At 34.9% G+C, this 17,371-nt stretch overlaps 2 protein-coding genes across 2 annotated transcripts in view; both read left to right on the top strand.

Annotated features, from left to right (window-relative positions):
* LOC106457362 (basic helix-loop-helix transcription factor amos-like) overlaps nt 1-5,526 on the top strand; it is a 37,248-nt gene extending 31,722 nt beyond the window's left edge. Inside the window, exon 2 of the mRNA XM_013916774.1 lies at nt 5,244-5,526. Within this exon, the coding sequence (XP_013772228.1) occupies nt 5,244-5,526 (283 nt within the window). The remainder of the gene's footprint in view (nt 1-5,243) is intronic.
* A 73-nt stretch (nt 5,527-5,599) lies between these two features.
* LOC106457361 (staphylococcal nuclease domain-containing protein 1-like) lies at nt 5,600-5,986 on the top strand. Its single transcript, XM_013916772.1, has one exon. It carries the CDS (start codon nt 5,600-5,602, stop codon nt 5,984-5,986), a length of 387 nt encoding a protein of 128 aa, XP_013772226.1.
* The last annotated feature ends 11,385 nt before the right edge of the window (nt 5,987-17,371 follow it).

Genomic DNA, 17,371 nt, shown 5'->3' with positions numbered 1-17,371 from the left:
CTTGTTGGCAAATATCATAAATTGGAGACATATCGGCATTTATTTAATTACTAAATTTAAATCATCATTTAACTCGGTTTCAGACCTTTAGAAATTGTAATACGTAACAGTGCACTACATAATGGGCAATAATATCTTTTAGTTTTGACAATATTTTTTCGCTACGAATGAAAGCAAAATTAAAAATGCGAGTAAATATTAGAACATTTATGTTTACACCAAATATGCAACTTTTTTTACCTTATTTTAGTTATACACTAGTCCACATACGTTCAATTTCATTGATCGCTTTGAGAGTTAAGATACAAAGATATGTGCACTAAATCCTCCGAGCCCTCTGTGGTACATTCACAAGAGTTTATTTTATTTCAAAGCTGTTCTGAGATGCGATGAAAAAACTGACGACAATGTTTTGATAAACTTGATTTAAGGTGGAACGTTTTATATAATATTTCTTTCATTAAATAATGGTGTTAAAGATTGAAAGAGACGTAGAATGATGTAGAACTGTTCAAATTCGGTGACGAGGAACCCACTTTGAGACAAATAATGGCTGAAGACGGCTTGAATGGATCATGAAGAAAAACTTTAATATAACTGTTGCTTCATTTTTATTGTTTTTTACATGAAATTGACCTTTTTTAAAAATATAATCCTACAATTCCTTCGGTCCAGTTGGTTACAATGTCCATTAGTAACTATCTATGGAATATTTAATGGTACTCTGGCTTAGAATAATTATTAGTCTAGTGGTGTAGAACGTCCAGTGGGGTACTTTGATAGTAATAGTAAGACTGTCAGTTTACGGGTTGAAAATATATGTTCATTAATTGTCTAGAAGTATTAAGTGGTGTACTTGTATATCGGAATACTTGTATAAATTGTTTATTGTAAATAATACCCAACTGTTTATTGTTATAGGATGTGCTGTGGTATAGAGTACCCAGGTGTTTACAAACAAGTACAACTCTACTAAGCATGCTTATTGTTATAGGGTGTGCTGTGGTAAAGAGTACCCAGCCGTTTACAGACAAGTACATATGTACTAGACATGTTTATTGTTATAGGATGTACAGTGGTATAGAATACCTAGGTGTTTACAGACAAGTACAACTCTACTAGGCATGTATTTTGTTATAGGATGTTATAGAATACCCAGGTGTTTACAGACAAGTACAACTCTACTAGACAAATTATATTATGACTTCTCTCCAGTCTAGATTAAGATGGTTCTACAGGATTATCGAGATTAGATAAAGGTAACTCTGTCAGCGTATCAAGATAAGATTAAGATCGTTTTAAGTAGAAAGATTAGAATAAAATAATTTCTCAAAAATCCTGAGACTAAATTGATATAGACGCCGGATTAGTGAAATATGTAAATATACACCTATTAAAAACGTTATCATTATTTTATTCCAATACAAATGTCTTGCTAAAACGAGATTATATTAAGCACTAAAGATAAAAATTTCATATAATAATTATCTGCCTAGAAATGTACAGCAAAAATATTCATTTCGCTTTTTAGTTCTACATTTTTTAAACAAAATCGTTAACAAGTTATGATACAAACAGCGTCCCAACCACCAATACGACTTTTGTTGTTGTTGTTTGTTTGTTGTTAGATACAACTTCTGCCCACTGCAGGTATTGAAACCTGATTTTTCGCGGTATAAGCCCTTAGACTTATCGCTGAATTATCGAGTCAGTCTGGTGTTACTTGCTTTTAAGTATCACTGAAGGGCGTCTTTGAGCACCTTCAATATTGATTCTCTGATAGAGTCAACACCTTTTTTTTTAAAGGGTTACTTACTTTTAAGTATCACTGAAGGGCGTCTTTGAGCACCTTCAATATTGATTCTCTGATAGAGTCAACACCTTTTTTTTAAAGGGTTACTTGCTTTTAAGTATCACTGAAGGGCGTCTTTGAGCACCTTCAATATTGATTCTCTGATAGAGTCAACACCTTTTTTTTTAAAGGGTTACTTACTTTTAAGTATTACTGAAGGTCGTCTTTGCATAAAAATGTTTATAATTTAGTGAGTGTTTGGTTGAACGTTGTAATTAAGTCACAAGCGAAGCTGAACGTTTTTTTTAAATGCCAGTCTAATAGCTGTATAAATTTGCCGAAAGGTGTGGGGGGAAGGTAGTTCTGGCATTTGCCCAAGCGGTGAATACAATTAAGCTAAGTAAAGTGTCGGCTTGAACAAAATATTACTGGCAATCAAAAGTTTATTTAAAAACGAATCAGGTTTGATATGCATTCTCATCTGAGCATCATCAATCACTTTTTATATTTGAAAACTCAGTTTACTTTATAAAAATTGTTTTTTGTTGTTGTTTCAAATGACATGTATATTGTCCCACCGACGAATTGTACTTTTTGTATCAATGGAATATTTCGGGTATTTTCAAAACCAAACAAAATTTGAAGGAACACTAGATGTTTTAATTGACTGTTTGGGGCCGCGGGTTTGAATCCCGTGACCGTACATGTTCGCCTTTTCAGTCTTGGGGGCGTTACAATGGAACGGTCAATCCCAATTTTCGTTGGTAAAGATTAGTCCAAGAGTTGACGGTGGTTGGTGTTAACTAGCTGCTTTCCCCTAGTCTATCACTTCTAAATTAGGGATGGTTAGCTCAGATAGCCTTTGAGTGTCTTTGCGTGAAATTCAACCAACAAACAAATAAACAAAATCAAACAGAAACTGTCGTATGAGCGTGTGTTTTCAAGCTTTCCTCTGTAATGGATTAAGAACCGAAAACGCCGCTAGCAGCGAGGGTAGTCAACTGGTGAAATAGGTAAAAGTGATTCTAGAAGCTTATTGTAGTATTGTAACTGTTTTGTGGAGTTTGGGCAGCTTTTCTGGTAGAAGTTATCTACAGAATTCTACACAAAACTATTACATATATATGTGAGTTTTTATAAATTCTGGAATGCGATTTTCTGAGTTCATTTAAGGGTTATTCAACCTTCAAAGGCAATTGCAATTATAAAAAATCCCTCTATTTTAACACATATACGAATACGTGGTGTACGTGTTGAATTGTAATTCTATTCTGATAATTGCATAGCATCTCCTGACAAAATGTTTAACATGTTAAGTTTAAACCACTCACGTTATTACAAAAGTTATGCCCCTCTAAAAAGCTACAATTTATAAGTACATAGTTTACACATTGTGTACAATTTATTAATAGATATTTTACACATTGTGTATAATTTATTAATACATATTTTACACATTGTGTATAATTTATTAATACATATTTTACACATCGTGTACAGTTTATTAATAGATATTTTACACATTGTGTATAATCTATTAATACATATGTTATGCCCTCCAGTGGCACAGTGGTACGTCTGCAGCCTTACAATGCTAGAAATTGGTTTTCGATAACCGTGGTGGGCAGAACACAGATAGCTCTTGGTGTAGCTTTGTGCTCCACTACAAACATACATATTTTACACATTGTGTACAATTTTATTAATACATATTTTACACATCGTAAACAGTTTATTATTACATGTTTTACACAACGTGTACAATCTATTAATACATATTTTGCATATTGTGTTATGGCACAAACTGTTTTATCTTGTATAAACCTTCTATGTCAGCTTTAAGTGGAGCGTGGCTTTTGGTTAGCGAGGGTCCAAGGTTCGCGTCCTATTGCCGCAAGATCACGCTCCGTACTTTGGGACCGTTGTAACAGTGTCTATCAAATCCCACCATTCGATTAGAGTAGCGCCAAAGTTGTGTCATAAGGTATTTCACGACCTAAAATATTTTATTAGGTATAAAAATATGTTGCATGTTTTATTTTCCAATTTAATAAATTTTAGCTTCTGTCCCCCTTCCATAAAATGCGAATGACATGTAAATTTAAACAAATGTTGACCGCAGTTTATAGCAAATAATTTCTTACAATTTTTCTTCTACTTAGTCACATTTAAACTATGTATTTCGTGAGTCAGTATGGTTTGTTTGATTGTTTTAGAACAAAGTCACATTGGGCTACCTGTTGTGGCCACTGCGGGGAATCTAACCCAGGATTGTAGCGTTGTAAGTCTGTAGACTTACCGTTATCTCATCTGGGGAGGAGTCATTTCTCTTTTTTTAGGAAGAAGGTTATTTTAGAAAACAATACTTAAAACTCATATACTTGTCAACTGTTGAATACGTTAATACGTTAAATTATACCACGTGTAAGCTTAATCTATGTTTTTCATTTGTTTAAACATATAAATGACCATCTATATATATATATATATATAAAGCCCAAAAAATCTGTGTGTCTGTCTGTTTGTCCTTTATCTAACTACTCCTAGATCACTGGGTCAATCTCAACCAAACTTTGTGGGATGATAGTCTGGAACAAGTGGCATGTTAATGGGGGTTCAAACCCCCCCACCCCCATTATTAATGTTATTGAGCATTTATTATCTTTGACGTAAGTTAACGTTAACAATATTCATATATAGCGCCACGTTCTCACATCAAACAAAGAAAACGTTATTAAATTTTCCGTCCACCGGCGAGACAGCAGTAAGTCTTAGGATTTACAACGCTAAAATAAGGTTCGATTCCTCTCGGTGGACACAACTGATAGTTCGATGTGGCTTTGCTATAAGAAAACACACACACACACACATTAAGTTTCCTATAATAATATACACACAGTGGGGGAGCAAACAAACATCTTATATATCTCAGAGAGTGTGCTAGCACTCTCTATGGAGGAATGCAATGAAAAAAATGGCCACCACTACTGCGATAATACATAAACTCAGATGAAGTCGATACGACAACAGCTACCATAACGCTGATATGAATAGCCATTTCTTGAGTTATACTCACTTTCTACTTTGACCCGTGACATTACAACTTCATTCCATAAGACACTCCTGCGGCCAATAACCCTCAATTAATTAATAAGCAGTCTTATTAGGAGTAATCAGCTGTCCACGTGGTTCTAGACCTGCACCCGGAGGAGTCATGCTAGAGGGAAAACCATGGTCAGAAGAAGCTCACAGATTTACCAAGGAATTGTGTCATCAAAGAAAAGATTAAATTGAAGTTGAAACCATGGACAAAGCTGGAAACTTTATTGGGTCGTTGTGGATTGATAATACTAATTTGTCTATGGCATTAGTTCAAGAAGGACTAGCCTCTGTCCACTTTACTGCTGAGCGTAGTCAGCATTACAATGCACTTAAGATAATGCTGCCAAAGCAAGAGGAGTAAGATTTTGACAGTATTTGAAGAAACAAAAGAGGAGGAGGAGGAGAAAAAGGAAGATAACGTTGAGAGGAAGATCAACTACAGATCTATCATCATCACTGAAGTCCGACCAAATCTCACTTTCTATGCGCAACATGTGGATGAAGGTACACGATTCGAAGAAATGATGGCCAAGCTGCGAGAAGAGTTGGCTTCTAACCCTCCCCTTCCTGGTTCTTTTACACCCAAGAAAGGTGTTCTGTGTGCTTCCATGTTTGTGGACGAGCTCGTGTAGAGAAAGTGGCTGGAAACATTGTTAATGTCTTTTATATAGACTTTGGAAACAGAGAAGTGACAGACCCTACAATATGCTTCCCTCAGCATATCAAGGTGTTTATCCTGCAGCACATGATTATGGACTAGCCTGTGTCACTATGCCAGAAGATTCAGAACTTTTAGACGAGACACGAAATGCTCTATTTCAAGACACAGATAACCGGGTCCTGTTGCTAAATTCAGAATACAGAGTTGGTGGTATTGAGTATGTAACACTGTACACATCAGAGGAGAAACAAGACATTCTGAAAAACCTCATATTTGAAGGGTTGTTGATGGTTGAAAGCAGAAAGGAGAAGAGGTTACAGAAAGTTATCACAGAGTACAAAAATTCTGAAGAAACAGCACGGCGACAAAGATTGAACTTGTGGTGCTACGGTGACTTCACAGAAGATAATGCCAAAGAATTTGGTGTGTAAGCAGCACCTTAGACTTCAGACTTGCCTCGTTTTGAAAGTTAGTTGGCGAACAGGAGTAAGGGCAGTTGTTTTTTGTGACCATTTATTATTATTTTTTTCTACATTAGTTTCTGGAAGTTATGATTTAACATTAGACTGGCTTTTATTTTTTTTATGGTTGCTTCTTCTCTGGATGTTTTAATTTATTTTACTGTAATAATATGTTATGTTGCAAATAAATTGTGTGAAAGTTAGGATTTTTGTATTATGTATCGTAGCACCCACCCATATTTTTTTAAGTTCATAACCCGGACAAAGAATGGGAACTTCAGCTTGTATCATTGCATAACGTTCATGTATCGTAGCATCCACCCATATGTTTTTAAGTTCATAATTCGAACAAAGAATGGGGACTTCAGCTTGTATCATTGCATAACGTTCATGTATCGTAGCATCCACTCATATGTTTTTAAGTTCATAACCCGGACAAAGAATGGGGACTTCAGCTTGTATCATTGCGTAACGTTCATTCCGTGTTTGTTTTTGCAGTAAAAAATAGTGCTACTTAGAAGCTCAAAAGCTTAAATATATTCTATCTATAAAACCTTTCAACCGTCCATTAAAACGTATTCATAGGAACATAAAAAAATGGATAGTTACTTCTAAGGAAATAATGCAGAGCCACCAGATCCCTGCTCTGAGCTTTCGGTATACTTATAAATCTATTAACTCTGAAGTCTGCCCTGAACTTGCATTTTATTACCCTAATAAGACTAAACAGACTCAAGGAAACGACTTTATTTGTGGCAGGGTACAAATTAAGATCGTGCAATTTGTAATACGAAATTGGATTAAAGTATAGCCAAATGAAAGCTTTATAGTCATATATATTTATACGACTCTGAACTTTACCATAATGCATCGCATGTTCCTATAGATAAACAAGAATTGGAACTTCACTTTCTCGATAAGTGTGCGCACGTGCACCGCATGCTTTATTTATTACAATATGATCCTCCCACCAATTCCCATCACCCATTAGTACGATTCAAATCTCCAGGACTGGGATAACTCACAATCAACTTATGTTGGCATACTTTTCTCTCATTATTTTCAAAAAAGCAACAAACCACTCACTAGGATGGTCTTACTCGTGCTATTATAAGTTGATGTCAAATGGAAAAACAAATCAAGTTAAAATGACTAAATTATGCCAAAAAAACAAACAAACAACCACAACAAGCAAACATAGGACGCAAGGTTTACATATTTTACATTACACTGCATATAATTTAAAGATTGTTTTTTTTGTTTGTTTGTTTGTTTTTAATTATGCACAAAGCTACACAAGGGCTATCTGTGCTCTGCCCACCACGGGTATCGAAAACCGGTTTCTAGAGTTGTAAGTCCGCAGACATATCGCTGTGCCACTGGAGGGCTAATTTAAAGATAACACGGAACCTGTCGGACCATCTAGGCCGTCCCATTCACTAATCTAAACTTTAAAATGAAAATAAAACACTCAAATTCACCCCTCATAATTCAAATGTTTATCAAGCCTTCCATTAATTAAACTCCCTTGAATTAATTGCATATTCTAAACCTGAAGGCAACCCATTACAAAGACCAACTAAACTATTAGAAAAATAAAGCTGTCTTAGCTGAAGATGACCCTTACCCTGAAGGCAACCCATTACAAAGAACAACTAAGCTATTAGAAAAATAAAGCTGTCTTAGCTAAAGATGACCCTTACCCTACCAAAATTTATATATTTGTGTCCCCCTATCCCTGCCGTTCTCTCACCATTAAGTACGAAAATTGACGATGTAACAACACTATCAATTTCCTTGACATTTCTAAACAATCGAAATATCCCCCTGTCTTAAAAAAAAGTAACTAGTTAGGGTCCCTTTGAAGGTAAGTTTTCTGTTAGGAGTCTGTTTTAGAATATAGCAAAACGTTTAGTCATGCATGTATAGTTTTGCTTTCTAATTTGCTGTTTTACTATTGACGTCACGAAATGCGAGTTATTGCGCTTCGATAAACTCTATAAATGTTACGAGTATGAATATATATATCCAATTGTATAATGCGCACATTTATGTTGTGTTTGCATGCTATTTAACTATTAAATATACAATTATACCATTTATTAGCATCTTCGTATTCTGCCGTTAATATTTTGTACTCATAGTTTAAAACTAATGTATCTTCATAATTGTAAGTAATTTCTCTCGGCATGGTGGGTTGAGGATAGTTTTTTCTCTCTCTCTTTAGAATTGGATAACAGACTTACTAATATAACTTAGCTCGACTGAAGGATTAAAAGTACATCATTTTATTATTTACTTCTTCCTGTTTTTATCTGTATTTTTTGCTATATTTTGATTCGTTTTATTGGATTCTGATATTTGCTATTTTTAACTTGAATGACAACTTATGCACACATGGGCTGAGCTACACCTTATGTACATATGGACTGAACTGCACCTCATGCGCAGATGGACTTTTCTGTTTATCTGTAGTTAAGCACAAAGCTACACAAAGAGCTCTCAGTGCTCTGCCTATCACGGGTATCGAAACCCAGTTTTTAGCATAGTAAGTCCGTAAACATACCGCTGAGGCACTGGGAGCCACAGATGGGCTGAATGACAATTTATGCATACATATGCTAAACTGGACTTTATGCGCAGATGGGCTGGACGGCACTTGATGCGCAAGTTGGGCAAGTTTCCATGTTGTGCTGAAATACAAATTCATCACTTTTCGGGGAAGGATCTAAGAAGTTCTTAATTTCTATTCAATTCTGTTCTATTCTTGTGAAGAGTGAATGATGATAATGAAGAAACTTCACCTATGTTAAAAACATGAAGGACAACATCTGATTAAAAGCGATTTTACAAATATATATCAACCAACCATTTAGCTATATATTTTCATCGAAATTTATAACGAAGATTGCCAAAACATGACAAAGGTCCAAGGCTTGAGTCTCGTTCTCTATCACATCTCTACAACTACAAAAATACCTTAACTCAAAACACCTATCTAATTAGTGGTTAAATTTATCGATTATATTAAAAACAGACACAATTGTTTTTTTACGTCAATATCAATAACAGCTAAAAGTATACTAAATGTTTAATTGTATAGAGATTTCACTTTTGTGAAATCCATATGTGTATTTTTTCAAAGAATAAAATTCCAGTGAAATTAAAGCATTGACATTATTAAGTCAGTTGAAAACTACCGAATGCGTCTCATGGGCCCATTGGATCTTCAGATACCTTAAAATACCTTTTGACAAATATATATGACTTTTACTTGACTCTGGGTTTCCTGCAGTGAAGAAAGAATACAATTTTACTTTATGATACTTAAACAAAAAAAACGATTCAATGCAAAATCTGTACAAAATCAGCGACAGTGATATATATGTTTAAAATTCATGGGGAGTTAATACAAAATCTAAGGATATTCATAAGCTAACAACTTCATATAAGTGATAAAAAAATGGGCTAATTAACCCTATCAAAAAAAACATATTCAAGATAGTGTTGTTTATTAGCCATGATAGAGTAATCGGTGAGGTTTGGTTGTTTGTAATTAAGCACAAAGCTACACAATGGGCTATATGTACTCTGACCACCACGGGTATCGTAACGTGGATTCTAGCGTTGTAAGTCCTCAGTTTAATCGGTAAGGATAATAATTTATTTCTTCTCAAAAACGAATGTTATTTAAAAGTGAAAATAACAAATAAAAGTGTTATAAGACACAGTAACATGTACAAAAATTGAAATAATGTGAACGCTGAAACGTATGTTGTCCTATATTTTGTCTTCCTTTTTAACAAAGATAAACAGTTAAAGTAGTAGTAATGTTAAATAACAGATGGCGCTTTCTCTCTGGCGAGAAACGCTAAATTCACTAAACGATTTACCCCCGTCAACAAACGCATTTGATCTAATTGGTAGTACAGGATGCTAAATCATTAGTAAGAGGAACTCTCTCTGCACAGGACACAGAATTTTGGGACAGATGCTTCAGAGAAAACAAAGGAAAGCTTTTTTCCCTCGCAAGTAATAGTTTTTAGGATAAATAATTTAATGTGTTATATCTGACTTTTCATTTTTTTTAATAGATAAACTGTGAGAACTTTGTTCTCAATCATGTACTTACCAAGCAAAAGAAGAAGAAACAAGACATATTAAATGATGTTGCCCTTTTATTTCTGGGTGATTTTCTCCTTTATCGCGACATTAATTCAAAACCAGTGGTTCGAATATCACTTCGGCAAAAATTCGGGCGATATTAATAATTATATGAACCAAAAGATGGAGCCACATTGTTCATTTTCATCTAGTTAATTTTCTCACTATATTAATTAGCCTTTGTCAGTTGATTCTGTTAACAAAATATATCAATTAATTTAGAATTTGTTTTCGTACACGTGAAATGTCTAATACAAAGAATTTTTAATTAACTTGCCTCAAACCCAACGTGAATTTCTTTTTTATTTATCTGGATAAACGAACTTTGTTGTTGTTGTTTCAATACAAAGTTACGCAATGTACTTGCTGTCTGTGCTCTGTTCACCGAGAGGGATCGAACCTTTGAGATTAGCATTGTAAGTACGTAAACTTACTGCGCTTATCCACCTGGGGAAACAAACATCGTTACTAAAAGAATTAACAAAGTTTTTCTTAACTGGTATTTGATTTGTTTTTGTATTTTAGTTAGTTTCCAAGAACAACAATTTTTTCTTTTCATTTGTTTAATGTATTTATATTTATTTTCATCAGTTATATCTTCGTGAACCAATAGACCTAGCTTCCAAAGTTCGTACCCTATTACTATCCCCCAAAAATCCAATTCCCGAATTCGGTCTGACAAGAATAGCCCAAGAGCTGGTAGTGGGTGGTGTTGACTTTAGTCTATCTCTTCAAAATTATAAAGCTTATAAATACGAGTAAAAAAGATATATAAAATGGAATATTCCAATACTTCCCTCATCTATTCCCATTCCAGCGGTTTTGAAATAAAATTTTTCATCACATAAATCCTTAATTTCATTCTGCTCTAAAGAAGATTTTTTTGTTTTTTAATTACATCAATTTTTTACATGGCGCTTACAGATCGAAAAGCTCATCATAAAGTACATCTAACATCGTGTATAGAGCATAAAAGAAACTTTGAAACCTTATCATTAATCTACACAGTTTTCTCTCTACGGACTTACAACGCTAGAATCCGGGTTTTGATACCCGTGGTGTGCTTTATTACAAACAAACTCTACAAATACATTTGACTAAATATGATTTTCCGTATATGTATATAGTAGGGGCCCGGCATGGCCAGATGGTTAGGGCACTCGACTTGCAATCTAAGGATCGCGAGTTTGAATCCTTTCAGCCGTGGGAGCGTTATAATGTGACGGTCAATCCCAATATATATATATATTCGTTTATAAAAGAATAGCCCAAGAGTTGGCGGTGGGTGGTGATGACTAGCTGCCTTCCCTCTAGTCTTCCCTCGTGTAGCTTTGCGCGAAATTCAAAACAAACAAACAATCAAAATTAGGGCTGGCTAGCGAATAATGTTCTCGAGTACGTAAGTGCGAACTTCAGAAAGCAAACAATACGCGTTCAATATCTGTTTGAGTACCGGCCAAATGAAGCGCGAAATTTCTTATCTAGTTCATTATAAGAAATCGTAAATACGTCGATACACAGTAACTTTATAAGCAAGAGAGGTACAGTCATTTATATTGACGATGATATGAACTTCTTTACACTTTAGACCCCCAGTGGCCCAGCTGTAGAAACCGGGTTTCGATACCAGTGATAAGCAGAGCATATATAACCCATTGTGTAGCTTTGTGCTTAATCGACTTCAAACAAACAAATGTTCTTACTTGAAAACAAAATGAAACAAGAAACAAACGAACACAAAGAAGGCCCAGAAAAACTTAATTAAAAATACGAAAACATAAATACTACTTATCTAAACCTTCACGATGAACTAGTCATAGTTTTCTCTAAAGAAGATAGAAAAATTGAACGCCAAAGACACTTTAACTGGCTAATAAGAAATTACTTTCTATAACAAATGTTTCTGGTTGTTTTTTAAATACGTTTTTTACTTTTTCATCGTGCTACCTGGTGGTCATTGCATGTATAATATATTTTTGATTTTAATATATGTATTCCACGTTTACTGAATAAAGTTTCTTGGCCTGGTTAAAATACCCGAATTTTGTATTAGTAGTATTGACACATCTTTAAGCCTAATCTAACATTCGATTCACTAAGTTATATCGGTTTTCACCATTCATCGGTAACTCTGGACAAGATTAAATCGAAAAAAAAAACAGAATCGACGTTCCAAGTGTGTACTTTTCTAAGATACAAATATTTCCCATTAACGTTTCTTACCATGGTTTGGGCACATGTTGTTATTTTTTGTTTTGTGACGTCTTTGAATGTAGAAATGTTAGTAATTAATGAAAGAAGATAGCCACCATCATGAAGAAAGATATTTATTTTAAATAAGAGTTCAAAACAAACAAAATGAGATTCAACTGATATAAATAATGCCAGATTTTCTCCTAGAAATAAATTTTGTCAATCGCTTAACTACATGATGTTCTCTCTCTCTCTAACATGGCCAGGTGGTTAGGACGCTCGACTCGCAATCTGTGGGTCGCGGGTTCGAATCCCCGTCCCACCAAACATGCCCTCCCTTTCAGCCGTGGAGGCATTATAATGTGACGTTCAATCGCACTATTCGTTGGTAAAAGAGTAGCCCAAAAGTTGGCGGTGGGTGATGATTGACAATCTGCCTTCCCTCTAGTCTTTCAATGCTAAATTAGGGACGACTAGCGCAGATATCCCTTTGCGCGAAATTCAAAACAAACAAACCAATCTCTCTACCGATAAAAAGAAACAAACACAGGCTATATGGCAAACTGGAAAATTAAGAGCTCACGTAACAGGTTTGCTTTGGATTCCGAAATACATCGACTCAAACTACAGGGTGACGCAAAAGACGAACACCACAATACGTTTTATAGCCTTACCGCAGTACGAAATTTGAATTATCGCGATACAATGTCGAAACAGGATCACTTCCACGGGTTCTTGCAAGGGTATTGATATCCTAACCAATTAGTGTAGCAAAAGTAAAACAGACAAATAGTGCAACCCAAACGTGACTTAGAAAAACCATTGCAAGATCAAGATTTGGAAATGTGACTGTGGTGCGTGATTTTTGCTTCCTGTATGTATTAACAATTTTCATCAGAAAAGTTATAAAGCCTAATAAAAGTGTCAAACTTTATCTAACCATGCTAAGTTTTGAGGAAGTTCATGGGAGGTTGCAAAAAGCTTCGTGTGCCAGGATATCCAATGGACTACTTCGAATAAGGAGGTTGTAAAAAGCTTTGTGTGACAGGATATCCAATGGACTACTTCGAATAAGGAGGTTGTAAAAAGCTTTGTGTGACAGGATATCCAATGGACTACTTCGAATAAGGAGTTGTAAAAAGCTTTGTGTGACAGGATATCCAATGGACTACTTTGAATAAGGAGGTTGTAAAAAGCTTTGTGTGACAGGATATCCAATGGACTACTTCGAATAAGGAGGTTGTAAAAAGCTTTGTGTGACAGGATATCCAATGGACTACTTCGAATAAGGAGGTTGTAAAAAGCTTTGTGTGACAGAATATCCAATGGACTATGTTTCAAATAAGGAGCTTGTAAAAAGCTTCGTGTGTCAGAATATCCAATGGACTATGTTTCAAATAAGGAGCTTGTAAAAAGCTTTGTGTGACAGAATATCCAATGGACTATGTTTCAAATAAGGAGCTTGTAAAAAGCTTCGTGTGTCAGAATATCCAATGGACTCTGTTTCAAATAAGGAGGTTGTAAAAAGCTTCTAGTGCCAGGACAACTTTAGTTTCTCTTTATCTTAAACATAATATTAGTTTTCTGCTACTTTCTTTCATTAGCAGTTAGTTACGCTGCTGGCACAAGTAAGTTTGTAAATAGTATCTAGTTGAGTAACATTTGGGAGTCAGAACAAAGCCTATACCACAACCTGTCACAACATAGATCGAAGCGGCAGGCTAGGAAGATACCTATCACAGAAAAAACTTGTCAAAACTAATCCTCGTTTCGAGTAGAGTTTCGTAAATATTTTTGCTTTTTTTTAGGGCAACTGTATTTATGTTCTTTCGCTTCCCTTTTTTTTTTGTAAAAAGAGGCTGTTGATATATGGAAAAATTAAACATCTGTCATTAGTAATTACTTTGTGAGTAATAAGCCAAAGACAGTTTTAGTCGTCATATCCCGAAAGGAATTAAACTATCGAATACATGTTAAGTAAACTGCTTACATCTGCATGCATATTGCTGCCACCAAAAGAGAGTGTCATAAGTCATAAGTGTTCATAATTGTTCAGTTCTGGTCATAATCGACCCAAATATTTAAATCTAAAAGCTACCTCTACCGAACAAAATTACTTCTACGTCACAATAGGGAATCATCGATATAATAAGTACAATTTTTCGAAGGTTGGAAAGTTTCAAAAGCTGTGAGCTCCGTAAGCTGAGAATACCCAAATATAAATAGGCCCTTAAAGAGTAAGCTGAGAATACCCAAATATAAATAGGCCCTTAAAGAGTAAGCTGATAATACCCAAGTATAAATAAGCCCTTAAAGAGTAAGCTGGGAATACCCAAATATAAATAGGCCCTTAAAGAGTAAGCTGAGAATACCCAAATATAAATAGGCCCTTAAAGAGTAAGCTGATAATACCCAAATATAAATAGGCCCTTAAAGAGTAAGCTGATAATACCCAAATATAAATAGGCCCTTAAAGAGTAAGCTGATAATACCCAAATATAAATAGGCCCTTATATATAATGCGAAAGAGATGACAAAACGCCTTAAACCATTGCAAGCGTACAACTCTCGTGCAGAGTGACAACTATTGTCGAACTGGCTGAGCTGAAGAAAGCTGACTTTGCTTCAGCTGCAGTTCTCAGTTGGCCATACTGTTGGTTTTTGACACTTAATATGAGCTTGTGCGTTGGTTTGTTTTTCATATCACATTGCGACAGGATTGTTATTATTTTAGAGATTGCTAGCCAGATATTATGTTGATGATACGTCGATAATTTCTGGGAAGAATAAAGTATAAAATCAGTCAAAAGGCAAAACCAAACGTATTCTAAAGAAACACAACTTTGGAACGTATGATAGAATACGAGCTATATTATAAGAAACATCTTAACGCACTATATAGTAATATTAATATGAAACATAAATAATTTATTTCGTAATGCACTAGACAATGCATAATACATAGAAATGATATCATATTTCAGACACTTGGCACAAAGACGTCTCTTTGAACCCACATACCCTTTGTTGCTAGTTTTCTTAATTCTAGCTCCTTTAAATATGAGTGAATGGTTATTTTTTTATCCAGAATAAAGAATGTCTGGACTTATCGAAGCCAAATTACCTTCCCTCGTATGAAAGTTCGAGGAACCTCTTAATCGAAATAGGAAAAAAAACAAAAAAACTGGCGCGCATGACATGTAGACATAAATAATATTACAGAACTTCCCTTAACGATCAGGAGACTATTTACAAAACGCACAACACAATTGTTTCTTCTGTGCCCAAAAGCCTTCTCAGCTAGAGCGTGTAATTATCTATATCGAAAGGGTGAGTTCATATGAATAAATAAAACTTTGCCTCAAGTCACAATTAATTAGTTCTGTGTTCCACGCCTTTAGCTAATGAACTCCTGGTAGTTATAGTAATAACACAGTACTCTAAATATTACGATTGTCTCCCTGGTGTATTTATATAATAACCTTCGAAATGAATAGGATTTTCTGAGAAATCGTATTTCTTAATCTAGTTTGAAACTATGTGCATCATTAATACCATGTATAGCCTGCTAGATCTCGTCATTTACCTACTGCAGTTCATGTATCGCCCACATATATATATATAAATATATACCTTAGGAATACAACGAAATAATGAAGAGGGATTAATGACTGCTCAATTGTGGTAATTATTTGTAATAAACGGGAGTAAGTTAAACATAAAGGCAAAAGTAGCTTCTCTAAGCTCAAATGATTGGCAACGAAATCATTTTTCCTAATCATTTTATACTTGCTGCTAGAGAAATCAAATAGGCTGTTTTGATGCGGATAGAAGGGTCGTCAAGTAGACTGATGTCTTGAACATGTGTTGTCTAACCTATATAAAACCCAGTGTGTGTCACGTCACGCTTGATTTCTCTAGATTTGTCGAAATAAGAAGAGTCATAAAAGCCAAAATGCATTTATCCAGATAGAATATTTCGATTACTGTTTGCCCATTACGATTTTAGTGACGGGGTGCCGCGAAACCTTATAAGGGTAGTGAGTGTTGGTATAATACGCCTAAAGTAAAGACGTAGTGTGGGATCGCCTTAGCCTAGAGCCAAGTGCATAAAAGTTATCATGAAAGTCAAAATATCGATTCAGTTTTAAACATCTTTTCTCAGTTAAGCTACTTTCTGTTATCTCAACAACGATTTAAATATATAAAAAAACTCTCTAAACAACGGAGACTCTAAATTTAGAAATCAACAAATATTTTTCCAGTTTTGTTTGTCTATACATTTCATGTAATACTTTCAGTACATAGACTAACAACAATATTAGGTTATACTTTTGTTGCTAAGCAACATGACATAAAAGTTATTGTTGGAACATAGTGTTACCAAAACGCACTGGCTTTTTAATATATTAGAAGTTGTTAATCTAACTAATTTTTACCAATAATTATTCTATGAATACGTCATGAATTCATTTCATGAATGATCTTAATTTTGATTGGCTCACAAAGGAATTTACCGTCGTTTGACTGCCTCGACTGCACTTTTCTGCCTCTTTGTTGGTCAAGCTTGATTTCGCAAAATGTATTTATTCCATTTAGCTATGAACAATGAGGTTAGAGTATACTATGGGGTGGGGGTGGTACTACTTGCCCCACCATTTTTGACGGGCTATACGCTAGTATATAATAATGAATACCTAACGTTAAGAAGGTAAATTATTAAGTCTCTGTCTTCTTTTTTTTCTGCACAAATGCCGCCATCTATGTTAATTTACGTTCTGATCATCTCTTTAAACGTATTCTCATTGATTAATCTTGGTAGTGATTTGTAGCTATTAAGTATTCCAAAAAACTCGTACGGTTTCGGCTCTTGATCAGATCATTATAAAGTAAGGAATTTTACAACTATAAACAGGCCCCGGCATGGCCAGGTGGTTATGGCGCTTGATTCGCAATCTGAGGGTCGCGGGTTCGAATCCCCGTCACACCAAACATGCT

Source organism: Limulus polyphemus, unplaced genomic scaffold (assembly GCF_000517525.1).
Source record: "Limulus polyphemus unplaced genomic scaffold, Limulus_polyphemus-2.1.2 Scaffold322, whole genome shotgun sequence".
Classification (NCBI taxonomy): domain Eukaryota; kingdom Metazoa; phylum Arthropoda; class Merostomata; order Xiphosura; family Limulidae; genus Limulus; species Limulus polyphemus.
Note: the sequence above shows the minus strand (reverse complement) of the source record. Positions and strands in the feature narration are given on the sequence as shown.

What these genes read in the sequence shown, in the direction of transcription:
- LOC106457361 (XM_013916772.1), top strand. Translation starts at nt 5,600, where the DNA reads ATGCTTCCCTCAGCATATCAAGGTGTTTATCCTGCAGCACATGATTAT.